This window comes from Achroia grisella, unplaced genomic scaffold (genome assembly GCF_030625045.1).
Source record: "Achroia grisella isolate CSIRO2021 unplaced genomic scaffold, CSIRO_AGI_Agris_v1 utg544, whole genome shotgun sequence".
Lineage (NCBI taxonomy): Eukaryota > Metazoa > Arthropoda > Insecta > Lepidoptera > Pyralidae > Achroia > Achroia grisella.
Genome location: NW_026712929.1, coordinates 5,252,435 through 5,270,528, shown reverse-complemented (window position 1 = coordinate 5,270,528; position 18,094 = coordinate 5,252,435). Strand labels below are relative to the sequence as shown.

The 18,094-nt window shown below is 32.5% G+C and overlaps 2 protein-coding genes and 2 non-coding genes across 4 annotated transcripts; 3 read left to right on the top strand and 1 right to left on the bottom strand.

Annotated features, from left to right (window-relative positions):
- Positions 1 to 1,692: 1,692 nt before the first annotated feature.
- On the bottom strand, positions 1,693 to 1,763 carry Trnag-gcc (transfer RNA glycine (anticodon GCC)). Its single transcript has one exon. It is a non-coding gene; the product is annotated as a tRNA-Gly (tRNA).
- Positions 1,764 to 3,312: 1,549 nt separating this feature from the next.
- On the top strand, positions 3,313 to 3,383 carry Trnag-gcc (transfer RNA glycine (anticodon GCC)). The gene has a single exon. It is a non-coding gene; the product is annotated as a tRNA-Gly (tRNA).
- A 1,726-nt stretch (positions 3,384 to 5,109) lies between these two features.
- LOC131847978 (WAS/WASL-interacting protein family member 1-like) lies at positions 5,110 to 6,412 on the top strand. The gene is made up of 2 exons (XM_059197708.1): positions 5,110 to 5,160; positions 5,903 to 6,412. The coding sequence occupies exons 1-2, from the start codon at positions 5,110 to 5,112 to the stop codon at positions 6,410 to 6,412; spliced, it is 561 nt and encodes a 186-aa protein (XP_059053691.1).
- Positions 6,413 to 7,161: 749 nt separating this feature from the next.
- On the top strand, positions 7,162 to 16,379 carry LOC131847977 (uncharacterized protein K02A2.6-like). The gene is made up of 4 exons (XM_059197706.1): positions 7,162 to 10,020; positions 10,150 to 10,377; positions 10,731 to 10,949; positions 16,173 to 16,379. Exons 1-4 carry the CDS (start codon positions 7,162 to 7,164, stop codon positions 16,377 to 16,379), a joined length of 3,513 nt encoding a protein of 1,170 aa, XP_059053689.1.
- Positions 16,380 to 18,094: the final 1,715 nt, after the last annotated feature.

Sequence of the window (18,094 nt, the reverse complement as noted above, 5' to 3'; positions counted from 1 at the left end):
TATCATCCATTATAGAAAAAAAACTAGTAATGGGGTCATCAGTCCACATTACTAACAGCCCCCTTTCCTCTCAACTGAATTATTTACCAGAATAGCATAAGATAGTGATGTCACGCAGACCACAACGTTGTAATGAGACGATTGACCTGGTACGTGACCGAAGACTTTTAGATGAAGACATACGTCCAATATGGAGTATACGTCTTATTTGAGTAGTATTTCACATTGGGAACAACTATATGTAGTGAGTATTAAACGTGGATACCACATTAAGAATATTCTCCTTTCTAAATTATGTAAATAAAGACGACGATATCGGTCAGAGAAAAAATATTATACGAAATTAAGAACTCTCTTTTCATTAACCAGATTAAAAAAGTGTTTAACATGATTTTCATAAGAATATATGAGAATCTGAAAGCCAGACTGTATTAGAAACAAAAAACTTTACTATTTTTACAAAAAAACCAAGTAGGTAATCTGATATTTTTTTTAATTCTTGATAGTAAATCGATCACGTGACCACGCAGATCGCATCACGTGATCATATAATAAAAAAAATACTTTGCATCAGTAATGTATAATGATTAGCCCTATGTACATAAGTAAGTATATATAGTTTTATGGATGATAATGGAATGGTGCATCCGCCTACACTAATGGTTTACGCTAGCGGGTATCAGTGGAGGAAGATAAGATGAACATGAGGTTCAGTCAGTTAGCCCATTGTGACAAATATACCAAAAAATTTATCATGATGATTTCCAAGGGAACCGCATGCAGGTCTTACTTGGTACATTGCTAGCGATGGAGTAATTAGGTCACATTATTAGCAATTCCTTTCGTAACTTATTAATTAATATTATAAACGTGAAAGTTTGTAAGTATTAATAGATGTTTGTTACTATTTCACTCAAAAACTACTGAATGGATTTCGATGAAACTTTACAGCAATATAGCTTATACATCAGAATAAGATATAAGCTATAAAGTTCACGCTGGTGAAACCGCGAGCACAGCTAGTAAGTATTATATAAAATGTACTTGTAATAAAGTAGAAATCTAAGAACAAATGTTGCCACATAGACGGGTACAGATCGTTTATCTCAAAACCCCGTCCGCCGTTGTGTTTTATAGCTGCTACCCTCGTATTTATTGAGCAAGAAATAACATTAGGGTTCTACAAATTACGTGCAATAAGTTTATTGTTGTACTATTTTTATGAATAAATTATACTCCCATGCTAAGGACCAAAATGTAATACTTTTTGGTCTTTTTAGCCTAAATGTAGTGCCAACCATTGTAAAACATAGTTCAATTACTATATGACTAATCTTTTGTAACTGATTAAGTTGTAGTCAATTTTTCTTGTTATTATTTAAACAAATAATAAATAATAGACCAATAATAGTGTGAGCGACAGAATTAATGGACTGGAATGTGATATTAAACAAACAATGGATAGAAAATGGTAAATACTAAGTGACAATAAATAAATGTAAATTTTAAAAACTGTAAGAAATAAATATATAAAAATGTGCAAAGAGTTTGCAAAAACTAGTCTTTTCAGGCAAATATTTTAACAACAACAACTTTGAAGTAGATGAAGTATAAATTCTTAATAATGTTTAAATCTCACCGATATTTGAGCTACTACAAAATATGTACGTAAAAAATCAACATAAAAAAAATTGCATCGGCCGGGAATCGAACCCGGGCCGCCCGCGTGGCAGGCGAGCATTCTACCACTGAACCACCGATGCTTACGAAAATGTTAGGAAAAGAGGCTTCATCTAAACGTGATTATTCGCAAGTCAATGATGATCTTATGTGCAATATAACATTATAATACGGTTACAAAATAAATCAAATAGATTTATTTATACCATAAGTATAATTATTTTTAATGATTTCGTTGATGATATAGCGTTTCAATGCGCCTCGTGTTCTAGTTCGCGGGTTGGATTTTTGACAAAAAAAATATTTTTATTATATTTAGTAGATCATAACACTATGGTTTGTTAAACCCGCTTTAGAGTATCGTAAATCCGCTATATGTGGCGGGGCACTAGTAGAATGGGACGAAATGATGATCAGTTTATAGTGGCGAACTCAAATTTTATTTTTATTTATTCAAAATTTTTTTATTCTTTTTAATGGATAATAATAGAAATAGAAATAGAAATAATCTTTATTCAAATAAACTCATTACAAGCACTTTTGAATAGTCATATTTTGATTCTACCACTCATTTGGAATAATAATGAAACGGTGTTCCCGATTACTCTATTTAGGCTGCCGGGGCACCAGTGAAGGATGATAGGTGCATGAGAGCAGGTTAGTTAGACCATAGTAAAAAAATCACCTGGAATGGTACTCCCGCCTGCGCTAACGGTTTACGCTGATGGGGCACCAGTGGAGGATGAAAAGAAAGACCATATTAGTTAGCCCATCGTATCAAATTCAAGAGTAATTTATCAGGATAGGAACCGCGTAGAGGTCGACATGGTACATTCTTAGTAATGGGGTTATTAGTCCACATCACCAACAATCTCTTCCCCAATATTGTAATTAAAAATAAATATTGGGGAAGAGATTGTTGGTGATGTCAAATATTACTACAAAATTGTTTGTGTTTCTCACTGTGATCGAATTATAAGGCATTTAATCAATAAAATTAATAATAAATGATAGACTGCGTTGACAGAAAGAAAAAAAGTATTTATTTTTATTTTTGACATGTGTCCAAAATGCTGAGTGTATACGAGAGCCTTGCTTTCTATAATAAATAAAATTAGAATGTACCTATCTTTACATAGTTAAATAGTATATATAGTTCAGTACATAGTTTTAAAATACAAAATGTACCTATACGTGTAAACTGTAAGGTTATATTATTTTAATTGAATAAATCAATAAATAAGTCTGGCCAGGTTGAAAAATGTTTGTGGTCTCACTCATAATAGTAGTGGAATTAAACAAAATAAAACAAATAAATTAATTTGTAGTATTAAGTAGTAAAATGTAATTCCGCAAAATAACACCTAATTCGATTAAATATATTTATATAAAGTATACCCCAGTAAAATAGCATGAAAGTATTGATTCTTGCATAACGTAATACATTCTTGTAATGTAATACATTCTTTATATCATGAGATGAGTGTATGTAGTTTTTTTTCTATATAATGAGGCCGCGAGGTCAAGGCGCAAATTACACTTTATGTTGCGTATGCGCATCTTCACTAATAACATCACCTTTCTAAAATATCACGTTCTAAGCGAACACTATATTTTATAATACCTTTATCAGCATCGGTGGTTCAGTGGTAGAATGCTCGCCTGCCACGCGGGCGGCCCGGGTTCGATTCCCGGCCGATGCAGTTAACTTTTTGGTCTTTTTCAGTACATATTGTGTACGAGAACTTGTTAAATATTAATATCTAGATGAGGAAAGAATCTGCTACTGTATCTGTACTAATGTTATAAGGAAATGGGAATTTGTTATTAGGAAAATAAAATACGAAATTATTGCACCCATTTGAGAAATTCTTTCACCGTTTCGGCACGTCATTCCAGAGTGATATAGGCTGTATATTTATCTGTAAATATAAATAAAATTGTAGTCTCTGTTTGTAATACTAAAATAACCGTTTTTTACTACATGCATATGAATATAAATACATTAATATATAATACACACACATATATCAAAATAACATTTTTTTTTTTCAGTTTTTATCTGTCTGTATGTCTGTTTGTTCCCGCTAATCTCTGAAATGGCTGGAACGATTTTTCGGGACCTTTTTAATTAATTACTTATGTATATGAAATACACTTAATACTTAAACACTTACGAAGACATATATAGTTCACTTCAAATTATAGGATTTTTTAATGTTTTTTAATAGAAATCCACACGAGCGTTCCGTTCCAGGAGGTTAGTTTTCGCTTTGTAACGTCTTCGTAACTATTACGTTTATAATTTACGACCTACTCTCCCCGGCTTCGCACGGGTGTACATGTATTATATATATAAACCATCCTCTAGAATCACTCTATCTATTAAAAAAACCGCTTCAAATTCCGTTGCGTAGTTTTAAAGATTTAAGCATACTTAGGGACGGACAGACAGCGACAGCGGCTTTGTTTCATACTATGTAATGATGATTATTTTGCATAAATTATATTTTATTTATTATTTATAACAAATATATAGTTTATTATTTAATCCGTCAAGCATTCTCACGCGCAGGAAAACTGGACCAGAAATTATTAAAAAATCATGCCATATTAAAAAAAAATGTAATCTTTCACTACACAATATTCGAACTCTTTAGGTTATATTATAAAAGAGTTGTCTTAAAATTCAGGCGAAATGAATACGATATACAGCCAAAAGTAATTCCATTTTACCACTATTACTCTTTAAGACTGATATAACATGCTTAATAAATGCTGGAGTAAAATGATCTCATCATCATATATTCGCCTTTATCGTACAGTTTCACTGAAGAATTAATCCCAGCAAAATGTTAACGGTAATCTAGATATTACTTGGCAAGTTTCACAGTAGTAATTAGTGCCAGTCGGTAAAAAAATGTACGTTAATTTGAGTAGAGTAAATTACGATAAAAATAATTTATATTAACCGGATCTTAAACTTTTAAGACAATAACAATCATCAACTCCTCAAAATCCAGGTGGAATACTGAAGAAACTGAACCAATTCACTATGAAACAAAGTGAAAATCTGAAAAATAATTGATTGTTATAGGAGAGGCACGCAGACGCCCTCAACTTTAAATAAAGTCTACTTCTATTAAGAATTGACGATTCAAAGAGGTGAGACAGAGGTACCTACTTAGACGACTTTATACAAAGTGTACCTTTGTCTCTGTCCTAACAGGTTACTTTGCAACAACTACACAATATTATTACACTCATATTTTGCAGTTGGTATACGTAACTTTTATCAAAGTGGCACGTGATTGTATTCAAATTGATAATGTTTTACATCATAAATTACCCAGTAACCGAATTGTTTTGTAATAAATAATATATAAACACTGAATAATTAGTGAATACCTAAGTTGCTGATTCAACACAATGGTTAATCGACGATTGAGAATATTTTCCGCATTTCTGTTCGTTTTGCAGGTAAATTATTGTTTTATTAAAATCAGTTGTTCAATTATTTATAACTATTACGAATGCATAGACGAAATTATTGAATTTATTTTTTTAGTCTGAAAATACTAAACTTACGTATAGATTAATTTTTCTCCAGATCAGTATTTTTAGAACTAACTTTAAATTAATGTAAATATAATTAGCGAAAAAAGTTATTATTAGCGAGAAAATAAGTTATTTACGATAAAATAAGTTACATATCATTCTAAAATTCATTAAATTTTTAAATTGTGATTATGTATGTAATGTAAAGATAAGAAAATGTATACCTCTAAAATAATTATTTTATAATCACACAAATCTGACAAACAAAATCCATATTCTTTTACATTATTACTTAGAGTACATACTAACAATGTAAAAGCAAAACGGAGTTTGTTTGTAACGGTTTAAATATTAACAGCTTAGACCATTGTCATAAAATTAAGCTAAGTCAAGGAAATATACTTCTATAGAAAAAATAATTCATGAATAAAGATTTAAAATTATATTAAATACAAAATTTTACATACAGGTTACTTGTACTCTTTAGTACCAGTACTATTTTCATGAAGAATTAGAAGAAGAAAAAAGGAGTTCCTATTTCTTCATGAAAACATGATTTGTACTAGAGTTGATAATATTATTATTAATTTATATGTGTAATATTTAGACGAATAATGTCATTATATAGGTTAATTAAATAATTAATTAATATTTATCTTTTCAGATTTTCAAAGCGAACTGCCAATATGCTCCAGTAACCTCCACATCCGTACCAATAGCTAATACACCTTCACAAATCGGCCAGTTGATTTTACCAGCTGTTATCGAACCTACGGCCCAAACTGTATCCCAATTCCAAGTACCTATGCCATTCCCTTCACCGCCATGTTCATTTCCACCGCCACCTTGCTTCCCATCTCCACCCATGAATCTTCCGAATTATCAAAACCAACCACCACAAGTTATTATATTGGATGATGGTAGTTCTAACAATAATATGGATCTACTGTATCTCCTCCTAATAGCTTCTAAAGGAGGTGGTCTGTTTGGCGGGAACAGCGGTGGATGTGGCAACGGAGGCGGATGCGGATGTGGGGGCAGATGTGGAGGTAACTGCGGATATGGATACTATAGCGGCGGCGTTGGATGCGACAACGGAGTCATGTCATACGTGCCACCAATATCCTTGACTATCACAACCGCATCATCTGATAGCGAAAGTCAATCATCATAATATTGTTTTTAATTATGAAATATGTTATTTTCATGAAATATATTTGTTTTCTTTTTAATTTTATTTTTAAATCTACAACTTCTAACACTGTTGATGCTTCTTTGTTTAAGTCAAATTAAAATCGTTTCAAAAAGAAGATACTTACTGTTGTGTATTCAGAGCCATAAAAATATGTGTCTATGGTTATGATTAATTACTTGGTCTATGGTCTGTCTGTGTGTCGAGTCGAGTCATGTAACAAAGAGTTGTCGTGTTAAATATAAGTAATATAACCATATATAATAAAAGTCATAAATAATACATCTGCAGTATTATTAATAATATACACCGAATTGAGCAACGAGCAAACACGAAATTGGCGACGAGGATAAAGAAAAGTAAGTCAAAATATTGTATAGTCAAGATGTCTGAAAAAGAGTCGAAATTTACTGGATCGGTTCAACCGTTCGATGAAGATACGTTATCCTGTAGCAGTTGGTTTGATATATTTGAACAATATTGTATTTTAAACAATATTACAAACGATATCACAAAGAAAGCACTTCTGTTAACAAGCATAGGAGCCAGACATTATGGCGTCTTAAATACAACCCCAAAAGCCTAAGGATAAATCCTTCGCTCAATTAGAACATATATTAGTGAATAAATATGATGCTGTGGGATTAGAGTCCACAAATAGATTTCTGTTCCATAAAAGTATGCAAAAAGAAGGTGAAACGTGTGACGAATACATCACAAGTTTAATCAAAATGGCGTCAAAATGTAATTTTGGGTCGTATCAGGAGCAAGCTTTGTGTTCACAATTAATAGCAGGTGTAAAAAATGATAATATTAGAAGAAAATTATTGGCAGTAAACCAACCAACATTCAGTCAGCTAAAAGATATAATAATGCAGGAGGAAGTAATACAAAATCAATTAATTCAATTAAAAAACGAGAATACAGATGTTAATTTCATTAAAAGAAATAACAGTCGGTCAAAAAGTCATACAAGGAATTTTCAGTCAAGAGGTTATAGTCAGTCAAGAAGTCAAGTACAGCCAAAGCAGGTGTATTACAATCAGTCAGGAAGTCAAGGCCATATGAATAAAGGTGCAAATACAGGGTTAGTTACAAGAAACAGATATCAGCAGTCGAATAATCAAGGAAAGGAATGTTACAGATGTGGGAGATTTCATAGTCCATTAACATGTCCAGCCCGGCAGTGGAAGTGTTATATATGTGGTCGTTTTGGTCATACATCGTATAAATGCAGAAATAAGTTTCATAGAGAAATGTCAGTGAATGAAGTTAATAGTGATCAAGATCAAGTTGAGTATGGTTCCAACAATGTACAATATGTGTCAAATGGTAGGTCAAATCAATCACAATATATAGATAATCAAAGGCAGTCAGTTTCAAATTCCATGCAGGAGGTGGATTGTGTTGTAGAACAGTTAATGAATAATAGTTTAAACATTAATTCAGTTTCAGTAAATAAATTAAATAAAAATAATGCAAAGTTGGTCTCTATAAATGTTGAACATGTGAAGTTAATCATGGAAATTGATACAGGAGCTGCAGTGTCTGTTATATCATATGAACATTATGAAAAGTACTTCAAAAACTTGTCTGTCTGTCCATCACCAGTGAAATTGGGGGGAATATCTGGTCCAATCAGTATTTATGGAGAAATATGTGTCAAGGTCAGTAATTATAAATTAAAACTTGTAATATGTGGTGATAAAAATAAGTCATTTGTACCATTAATGGGTCGTGATTGGCTGGATCGATTATTTCCAAATTGGAGAGGTACTTTGTGTAATTCAATAAGTGTCAGTAAAATTCCTCAGTGTGTACAGCATTTAAAAAGTAAATTTAGTAATTGTTTTACAAGTGAAAGTAATACATGTATCAAAACTTTTGAAGCTAACATTATATTAAAAGAAAATTATGTACCTGTATTCATGAAAGCATATGAGGTTCCATATAGTATAATAACAAAAATTTCTGATGCTATAGATAAATTAGAAAAACAGGGAAAGATATATAAAGTCAAACATTCAGAGTGGGCCTCACCATTAGTACCTATAAGAAAGAGTGATGGAACTTATAGATTATGTGTAGATTTTAAGCGAACAGTAAATCCAAATATAAAGATTGATAATTATCCATTGCCTACTGCTGAGAATATATTTGCCTCTATGGCAGGAGGTAAGATGTTTGTAGTTTTAGATCTGTCTGATGCATATACACAGATTTGTGTAAATGAGCAGAGCCAACCATTGTTAACAGTCAATACCCATAAGGGATTATACAGATTTAAGCGTTTAATCTATGGTATAGCTTCAGCACCAGCAATTTTTCAATCTGTCATGGATCAAGTGCTATCTGGGATTGATAATACAAAATGTTATATCGATGACATCCTAATTAAAGGTTTGAATTTTCAAGATTGTTATAATACAGTTGTGAGAGTCTTACAAAAGTTAAGTGAATATAATATAAAAGTAAATTTTAAAAAGTGCAAATGGTTTTGTCAGTCTGTTGAATATTTAGGCCATGTTATTGATGCTGAGGGTAGAAAACCTAGTCCAAATCTTGTTGAAGCTGTAGTAAAAGCAAAAAGACCAGATAATGTGAAAGAGTTAAGGTCTTATTTAGGATTATTAAACTTCTATCATAATTATATTGAAAATCTTAGTACAATAGTTAAACCTTTAAGAGAGTTAACAGAAAGTAAGTCAAAATGGTCATGGACTAATGAACATGAAGCAATATTTGAGTTGTCTAAGCAAAAGTTAATCAATAGTCAAGTTTTAATGCATTATAACCCTACATTACCTATTGTTGTTTACAGCGACGCAAGTCCAGTTGGGTTAGGAGCAGTATTATGTCATATTGTCAAGGAAAATAATAAGTCAGTAGAGAAACCAGTGGCATTTGCGTCATGTTCATTGACCCAAGTGCAGAAAAAGTACTCTCAATTAGATAGGGAAGCATTGGCAATAATTTATGCTGTTACTAAATTTCATAAGTATCTTTGGGGTCGTCAGTTTACATTAGTCACAGATAATGCACCAATAAAACATATATTGCATCCTAGTAAAAGTATACCGACATTGGCAGCACACAGATTGCAACATTGGTCTTTAATTTTAGAGAATTATGATTATAATTTAGTACATAAGCGTAGTGAGTATTTAATGCATGCAGATGCATTGTCAAGATTACCAATGAATAAAGTTGTGTTAGAGATTGACAATTGTGATTTAGTACAGTCACAGTTGCCAATATGTTATGTTGATATTGCAAATGAAACAATAAATGATTTAGTGTTGTTAAAAGTTTTCAATTACACCAAAAATGGATGGCCAAATCATATGTCTGATGTGGCAATTTTGCCTTATTTCAAGATAAGACATTATATATCTATTATGAATGGATGTTTAGTTTTTGGTTCTAGAGTAATTATACCTCACAAATATCAAGCAAAAGTTTTATTAATGTTACATGAGGGACATCCAGGAGTAGTAAGAACTAAGATGTTAGCAAGGTCATTGTTCTGGTGGCCAAACATGTGTACTGACATTGAAAATGCATGTCAATCCTGTGAGCCATGTGCTATTGTAAATTTTAAACCTAATAATCTAAAAATGCCTTGGCCACAGAGTGGTAGTCCTTTTGAGAGGGTCCACATAGATTTTTTTCAATTTAGTAATTTTCATTTTTTCATATATTGTGATTCTTATTCAAAGTGGATTGATGTTAAGTTGATGAAACACTGTGATGCAAGTCATGTAATTAAAGTAATGTATGATATATTTGCTGTGATGGGGTTACCATGTCAAATTGTGTCTGACAATGGCCCTCCATTTGATTCAAAAGAATTTATAGATTTTTGTACTTCATTAAACATTAAAGTTACAAAGTCACCACCATATCATCCTGAAAGCAATGGGTTAGCTGAAAGGAATGTTCAAATTGTAAAGAAGGCATTAGAAAAATTGTTATTTCTGGAAATGATAGTAATATTTTCATTAGTTTGTCAAAATTTTTATGTAATTATCGCAATACACCAACAACTGTAAATCAAAAGTCACCTAATACTATGTTATTTTCATATGTACCTAGGACATTGTTAAGTATGTTAAATCCAAAAAATAATCCTGTGTTAATTAAACAATTACCTACATACTCTGTTTTTAAAGAAAACGAGACTGTTCTTGTTAGGATTGGAAAAATGTATCCTACAAAAGGCATAATTGTTAAAGTTTTAAGTCCTGTTCTATTTATTGTATCCATAAATGGCATTTTGAAGAAAGTACATATAAACCAGATTAGTTATGCTCCATTATCATCTTCTTTAACAAAAATGTTTCATGAGAGAACACCAAATGTAGATTTAGTTCCTAATGTATGTCAACAAACTACAAATGTATCTTTCGGATCTCCTTCAGAGATTCAAGATAGGGTATGTGAGCCAGTAGTGAGTTCACAATCGGAATATGTAACTAATAGAGAAAGTACTCCATCTGTGGAAGTTCAAAATCCAATTGTAAGTGGTTTGCCACGTAGATCAGCTCGTGTGGTACGTCCACCTGTTAAACTTAATTTGTAAGGGGAGAGTGTTGTGTATTCAGAGCCATAAAAATATGTGTCTATGGTTATGATTAATTACTTGGTCTATGGTCTGTCTGTGTGTCGAGTCGAGTCATGTAACAAAGAGTTGTCGTGTTAAATATAAGTAATATAACCATATATAATAAAAGTCATAAATAATACATCTGCAGTATTATTAATAATATACACCGAATTGAGCAACGAGCAAACACGAAACTTACTTCAGTTTTAATTTTTCTTTTTGTTGCCTCTATGATTAAAAAAAACGTTATATTTTTTAAATAATATGGTTTGAGGTTTAAATTAAAATAATAGAGAAAGTTTTACTTAAATAAAATTATGAAAACCTACACACTATCAACTGCCCATAACTACCAAATATTTTATAGAAAGTAGCGCAATTTCGGATAAGAACATGAATTGAAACTTTCTTACAATATATTAAAACAAGAATGTACTACGGCACTCTGTAATATTAGACTTTTAATAGCATTTTTCATAGGACGTAGAATAGAATTATACCCCGGTTAAGTTCCCTGGAGATTTATCCTGTAAGAATAGCTTGTGATACTTTCATATAAGAATTTTTATAATGTCTTTGGTATCCATAATATTTTCTTTTTAAATTAAATTTTAAAAAAAGAAAAAGTATATTAAAATTCGTATTCAGAATTATCAACGTTATCCTATAATTGACAAAAGAATTCGTTATTCGAAATTTTATATTTTCGAATATTTTGGTGGCTAAATTACTAGTACCTGGCCACTTCTTAAAACTTTTCGCGCGTAATTACAATTTTTGTGACGAGTAAAAAATATATTAGTTGCCTGATTATAAGTATTTATATACATATATATTATTGTTGATCTATTTACCTAAATTACCTTTCCTATCACTGCTCATGAACAAATTTACCCACTGTTTAGCAGGTTTAGAATGCCATATGGCAGTAATTTCGCAAATTGTACACATATTTATAGTGCAATGAAGAATAAATAAATAAATAATTATATATGTATAAAATTAATGGATTAATGGGGAATAACGAAACACCGTAGACGGACATACGTTGAGCAAATAAGCGACGTATTGTAAAGGTCGAAAAATAAAACGAAAATAAGGATAAAATAGGATAATAAGGATAGAAAACATTTCTTGTCTAAACGGATTGACCGATTTTTATGAAATTTTATAGGCATATTCAGTAGGTCCGAGAATCGGGCACTATCTATTTTTCATACCCCTACGTGATAAGGGTTGTCCACCTCTAACATATTTTTTTCATTTTTTAGTTTATTTTGAGCACTGAAATTTAGTTTTACTTAGCATTGAAAAATACATATAACTTCAAATTTTCACTCATTTATAATCAAACCCTGTTTTTAATGATATTAATTTACATAGAGGATGATGAGTATGAGATCAGATCAGTTATCCCATCGTAACAAATTCAAGAAATTTATCACGATGGTTTCCAGGGGGAACCTGGTGGAGGTCAACCTGGTATATTGCTAGCAATAGGGTTATTAATCCACATTACAAACAATCCTCTTTCCCCTAACACTCATATCAGTTGTATGCTTTCTTTTACGAAAGTATTGATGCAACAAATTACAAGCGTTCGTGATAAGAACGATTGCAACAGTTACGTTATAATGTCTCCAAGTACTCGTAATATGAGGTACGTGTCAGCAGGGTCAATTACGGTCATAGCACGCTTGCAATATTTGCTGTAATACTATCTGTATCTATAAAACAGTACATACCTATTTACATATATATAGTTATACTAGCTGACCCGGCAGACGTTATTTTGCCATATAAATTAAAATTGCTATAAAAAAATAAGGGTTGGTGATAGAACGGTGAAAGTTTAGGGTCGTACGTATGTATTTTCAAATGCAATATTATCTCTTCTAAATCGTTCCCTCACTGCTGAGGATCGCAACTCTACATTATCCTGTCGACCAGCTGTCGCCATCGGTTGCGCTCAGACGCCTGGTGTAGTGCAATGCAACATTATAAAAAATAAAAATAATTGTCGAAAAATGTAAAAAGTTTTTTGGGGCCATCATTAACACCTAGGAGTATAAAACCTATTCTCAGACCTACTGAATATACATGTAAAATTTCATCAAAATCGGTCAAGCCGTTTCGGAGGAATATAAACACGAAACCTGTGACACGAGAATTTTATATATTAGACATTCTCCTAACCTTTGTGTGAGACCACAAGAATTCAGTGCGGAAACCTGACCATGTAGCAGTCGCAGTTTGGTGGGTGAACAAGTTGCCAAATTTTTTTTAGGCTATAAGGAGCAAATGCTGAAATGGGCAAAAAAATACTGATATTTAGTTTTTTACTCGGGACAAATTATCAAAAGACAAATTGTCTAGTATAGATCGATCGATTTAATAATAAAAAACGGAGCATGATTCGAAAACACATGTCTTTTTAAACTAAGCGTAAAACACATGACATTTTAAACTAAGCCTAAAATACGGGACGTCACGAGAAATATGGGACGTCTGCAACGCTAGTGAACAGTCAACACTACGCTTCCAAGCTATATCCAAATATTCACACATAATTCAATGACTAATGATGCCTCGTCGACACGTCGCGATGAAATGACATTTAATAAATTGAATAAAAAAAAAAATACGGACTACATATATTGTTGCAAGCTTACAAATATTATAAACCAGCTACTCGCCCCGGCTTTGCACGGGTGTACATGTATTATATATATAAACCTTCCTCTTGAATCACTCTATCTGTTAAAAAGAACCGCATCAAAATCCGTTGCGCAGTTTTAAAGATTTAAGCTATATATATGTATATAGAGATGGACAGACAGTGACAGCTACTTTGTTTTATACTAAGTAATGATAAAACTCTTGTGTGTATATGGTCCATAGGGCTATATAGGATAAATAAATATTTTTCTTAATTCTATAATATATGAAAAAAATATTTTACTATAATGTAATTAAGATCCGGTTCTTAATAAATAATAATAATAACACTAAACATGTCACGCAGCGTCATCTAGTCCCAAACTAAGCACAGTTCTTAATAAATAATAATATATATCTGATAACACTAGACATGTCACACAGCGATAGGCAAGAGTATTATGTATAGACATACATACATTTGTTTTTCTACAAATATAACATAAGCTAACTCCTTACAACATGTAAAACTGCGGGAAACACTATTCATAGATAGGCAAGAGTATCTATGTGCATGTATGTCTATATATCAGACTGTTTGTTTTTCTACAAACATAACATAAGTTATGTAAAACTGACATATATGATAGGCATACATGTGCATGTATGTCTATATATCAGACTGTTTGTTTTTCTACAAACATAACATAAGCTAACTCCTTACAACATGTAAAACTGCGGGAAACACTATTATCTCCATAAATATATAGAGAGACCCTGACCGTTTCTTCAGAATCAGTTTCGTGCGGTTTTCTTTCGCTCGGAATCTCCGTGAAGTGTCGATAACAACACCTGGGAGGCTTGTAATCTTGGATACAAATCTTTTAGTGGTACCCCAGAGTGAAATAGAACCTTTTGTTGGAATTTTCAATGGAAAATGAAAAGTTATTTACATCAAGATTACTTTATTTCAATAATGAAAGTAAGTAATTTGTATTTTTTTATCATATTGGCTATAAATAAGTAAGTACATATATTTATTTAAATATTATACATAGTATGTGTCTCTCATTCGTTTTCGATTCCTCGTCTTGGTGTTTTCTATGTACATTATATATTTAAAAAAAATGTAAGTACTTTTATCAGTTGTCTAGTAACCAGAGCTGTTCTTATCTTTCTTCTTTTTTAATTTTTTATTCCTTTTCGTACCATATAGTTCGGAAAACTACTTTTCATTACCATCAATAAATAGCGAAGTATAAAAGACGCGTCCGAATTCGCGGTCACTAGTGGTCTATAATTATATATTATATATTGAATAACCGTTTTTCACTACAAGCATATGAATATAAATAAGGATACATACACCAAAATATTTTTTTTTTAATTTTTGTCTGTCTGTCTCTTTGTTCCAGCTCATCTCTAAAATGCCTGGACCGATTTTGACGGGACTTTTTTTGGCAGGCAGCTGATATAATAAGGAGTAACTTAGACTACCTTTATTTCAGCAAAATCTTTTATTTCAGAAAAATAAAGTTAAATTCCACGTGGACTAAGCCGCGGGAACAGCTAGTATTATATAAAAACCCGGTTCTAATGACAGCTTAAATGGGGAGTATGAAATATTTGTTTGTTTTTATATAAATTCTCCCCTCGTAATCCTTACAGTCGGACCAGGTGCCGGTGATTCGGGCACAAACAAGGTGATACAAACAAACATTATGAAGGTCACCTTCATAAGAAACAAATTTCAAAATCTAAATTCAGATAAATTGTTAGTAAAAAAATATCTTGATGAATTTTTCTTCAAGTTATTTTTGAAGAAAGAATTCATCCTCTTTCTCTTGAAAGTTGACGAGCATTTACTTCCTATGATTCCTACTACCAAAACCCATGCTCGTGGTCTCATAGCTGTCGATTCGCTGCCGGTTTGGATTCCCACTTTAGCATTAAAATCTCCCATGACAACGTTGTAGAATGCCTTTGAGGTATTATGTAAGACCTTCGATATGTCTTCTTACATACTGTCTACTTCATCACCCGAGTATGCCGATGTCGGTGCGTAAACTTGCACAACTTTAAGGCTATACCTCTTAGTATAGCTTTAATACCAGATACAGTTAGTTTTAATATTCGACGCACTGGAGATTTCCACAATACTGTCGGGTTTTTGGTCCATTTATGGACCAAAAACGTCATAAGATGGTCAGATTCCAGAGTTATAGTGTCGTCCCCCTTAGCAATAAGTATATGAAATAGTTTGGAAATTTTGAAACTTTCGTGGGTCACATGTTGACTCGGGAAGACCAATGTGAACCGTCAAACAGTAGTTACGAATAAGTACACTTATGTAGAGTTAAGTATAAGTAAGTTCTGTTTACTTTTGCACTTTGATTAAATAACCATTAATTACTACAACTACATATTATTAAAAAGCTACAGAATATGCCATCTTATGTATTTCAGTTCTTCTTCTAGTTGCGCAAGGTGTTCATTAAGTGCAGTGTGCGTGCATTATACGTAGCGTGGGTCAATGGGTATTGGCGGCCTACCGTAGCCCGGGGATTCTTAGCACCCCTTGCTCTGCCGTTACCAAGACCGCTGCCGTGGCCAGGAATAGCAGAGCGACCAGGAACTAGGGGCCATGGTCGTGTAGGACCTGTCATGGGAGGAATGTGCCCATAATCGCCAAGCTGGGCATGCGGGTTGCCGATCGCAGTACACAGTTTCTCACACCGATGACACTGCTGCCCATCATCAGTCTATGGGATTTGAAACTGTGTAGATAGAATGGGTATACCGTCATTTATCGGTCATCAGAGTCTCGTTTGTTATTTAACAGGATGTACCGTGAGCAGGTGAGGTTGACTTAGAGCACTGGGGTGGTTTTCACAATTTTATGTGATATAAATAAATAATAAAATATATATCTTTAGAGAACATTTAATGCTAACAAGGTTTTTTTTATAGATGATAATGGAATGGTGCACCCGCCTGCGCTAACGGTTTACACTGGCGGGGCACCAGTGGAGGATGATAAGATGAACATGAGGTTACGTCAGTTAGCCCATCGTGACAAATTCACTAGGAATTTATCACGATGGTTTCCAGGGGAAACCGCGTGGAGGTCAACCTGACCTGGTACATTGCTAGTAATGGGGTCATGAGTCCACATTACTAACAATCCCCTTCCCCCCCCCCCCTAACAAGGTTACTTGACCACTTTGTTTAACGTCCATCCAGAGGCGAGTTTATTACTTTTTCTAGGCGTAATGAGGTAGCCCTTGTCCGGGATTTTAGGAAGGTCTTTACTAAGATTAACGACGCCTGCTCGACCGTATTCTGAGTACGTACCTGTAATCACTATAAGCCGGGGTTTCACAAAGTGAAACTATATTGCAAGATGTGAAACCGTGTAAACTTATATTGTACAACAAAATATAGCCTGTAATATAATTAAGTGATATATTATATATATATATATATATTACATTGTATAATTAAGATACCTGCAGCAGTACATCGAACACTAATCATATGGAGCACTATTTGCGTGATGCTTTAAGAAACGTAAATATAGAATGTTTCTCTGTATTTACATACAAGAATTGTATTGCTTCTTATAGTAAATTTATTTTCATCATCTATAATGTGCAGAGATCAACCTTATGACTGGAGTAAACTGATACTACCTACTGTTTAAGAAAATAATATGTGTTTAAAAATTACTTATAAGAAGATGGCAAAATAATAGATATAGATTATTGCACTTTTAAATATAAAATTAAAATAACTATAAAGGAATATTGTTAGCAAAGGAGGAGTTATCTCTAAAAGAAATATCTTCCACTCAACCAAAAGCAAGATAGTACAAATAACGTATGTGGGTCACAGAAGTGCAAATAATAATTAAAATTAAATTAAATAAAGACAAATGTAAAATCCTTACTAATATTATAAATGCGAAAGTAACTCTGTCTGTCTGTCTGTCTGTCTGTCTGTCTGTCTCGCTTTCACGCCAAAACTACTGAACTGATTTAAATGAAATTTGGTACCCATATAGTCTAGACGCCGAGGAAGGACATAGGCTACTTTTTAATGCGAAAAAAGGGTTGTAAGGGGTTGAAAATGGTAATGCAAGGTTATCTTTATGCGGTTGAATACACACTTATTATAATAATGGCTTAACTAAAAAATTTGATATTTTGGAAAGTCTACTTTATAATTGTGTTATTAAGTCTATTTTCAAAAATTTTTAATTTCTGAATTACACCAGTATTGTACTAGATATGCGACTTATTAACGCTCATATGTCATAAATAAACATATATGTCATTTGTATAAGTTGCGCGCGCAACTGATTATTGTCAATCCGTTGTCTCCTTATGAATTTAAATGAA

What these genes read in the sequence shown, in the direction of transcription:
- LOC131847978 (XM_059197708.1), top strand. Translation starts at nt 5,110, where the DNA reads ATGGTTAATCGACGATTGAGAATATTTTCCGCATTTCTGTTCGTTTTG. An exon ending in CATTTCTGTTCGTTTTGCAG is followed by an intron (nt 5,161 to 5,902) that starts GTAAATTATTGT and finishes TTATCTTTTCAG; the next exon opens with ATTTTCAAAGCGAACTGCCA.
- LOC131847977 (XM_059197706.1), top strand. Translation starts at nt 7,162, where the DNA reads ATGGCGTCAAAATGTAATTTTGGGTCGTATCAGGAGCAAGCTTTGTGT. An exon ending in CTGAAAGGAATGTTCAAATT is followed by an intron (nt 10,378 to 10,730) that starts GTAAAGAAGGCA and finishes CATATAAACCAG; the next exon opens with ATTAGTTATGCTCCATTATC. An exon ending in TGGAAGTTCAAAATCCAATT is followed by an intron (nt 10,950 to 16,172) that starts GTAAGTGGTTTG and finishes TTCTTCTTCTAG; the next exon opens with TTGCGCAAGGTGTTCATTAA.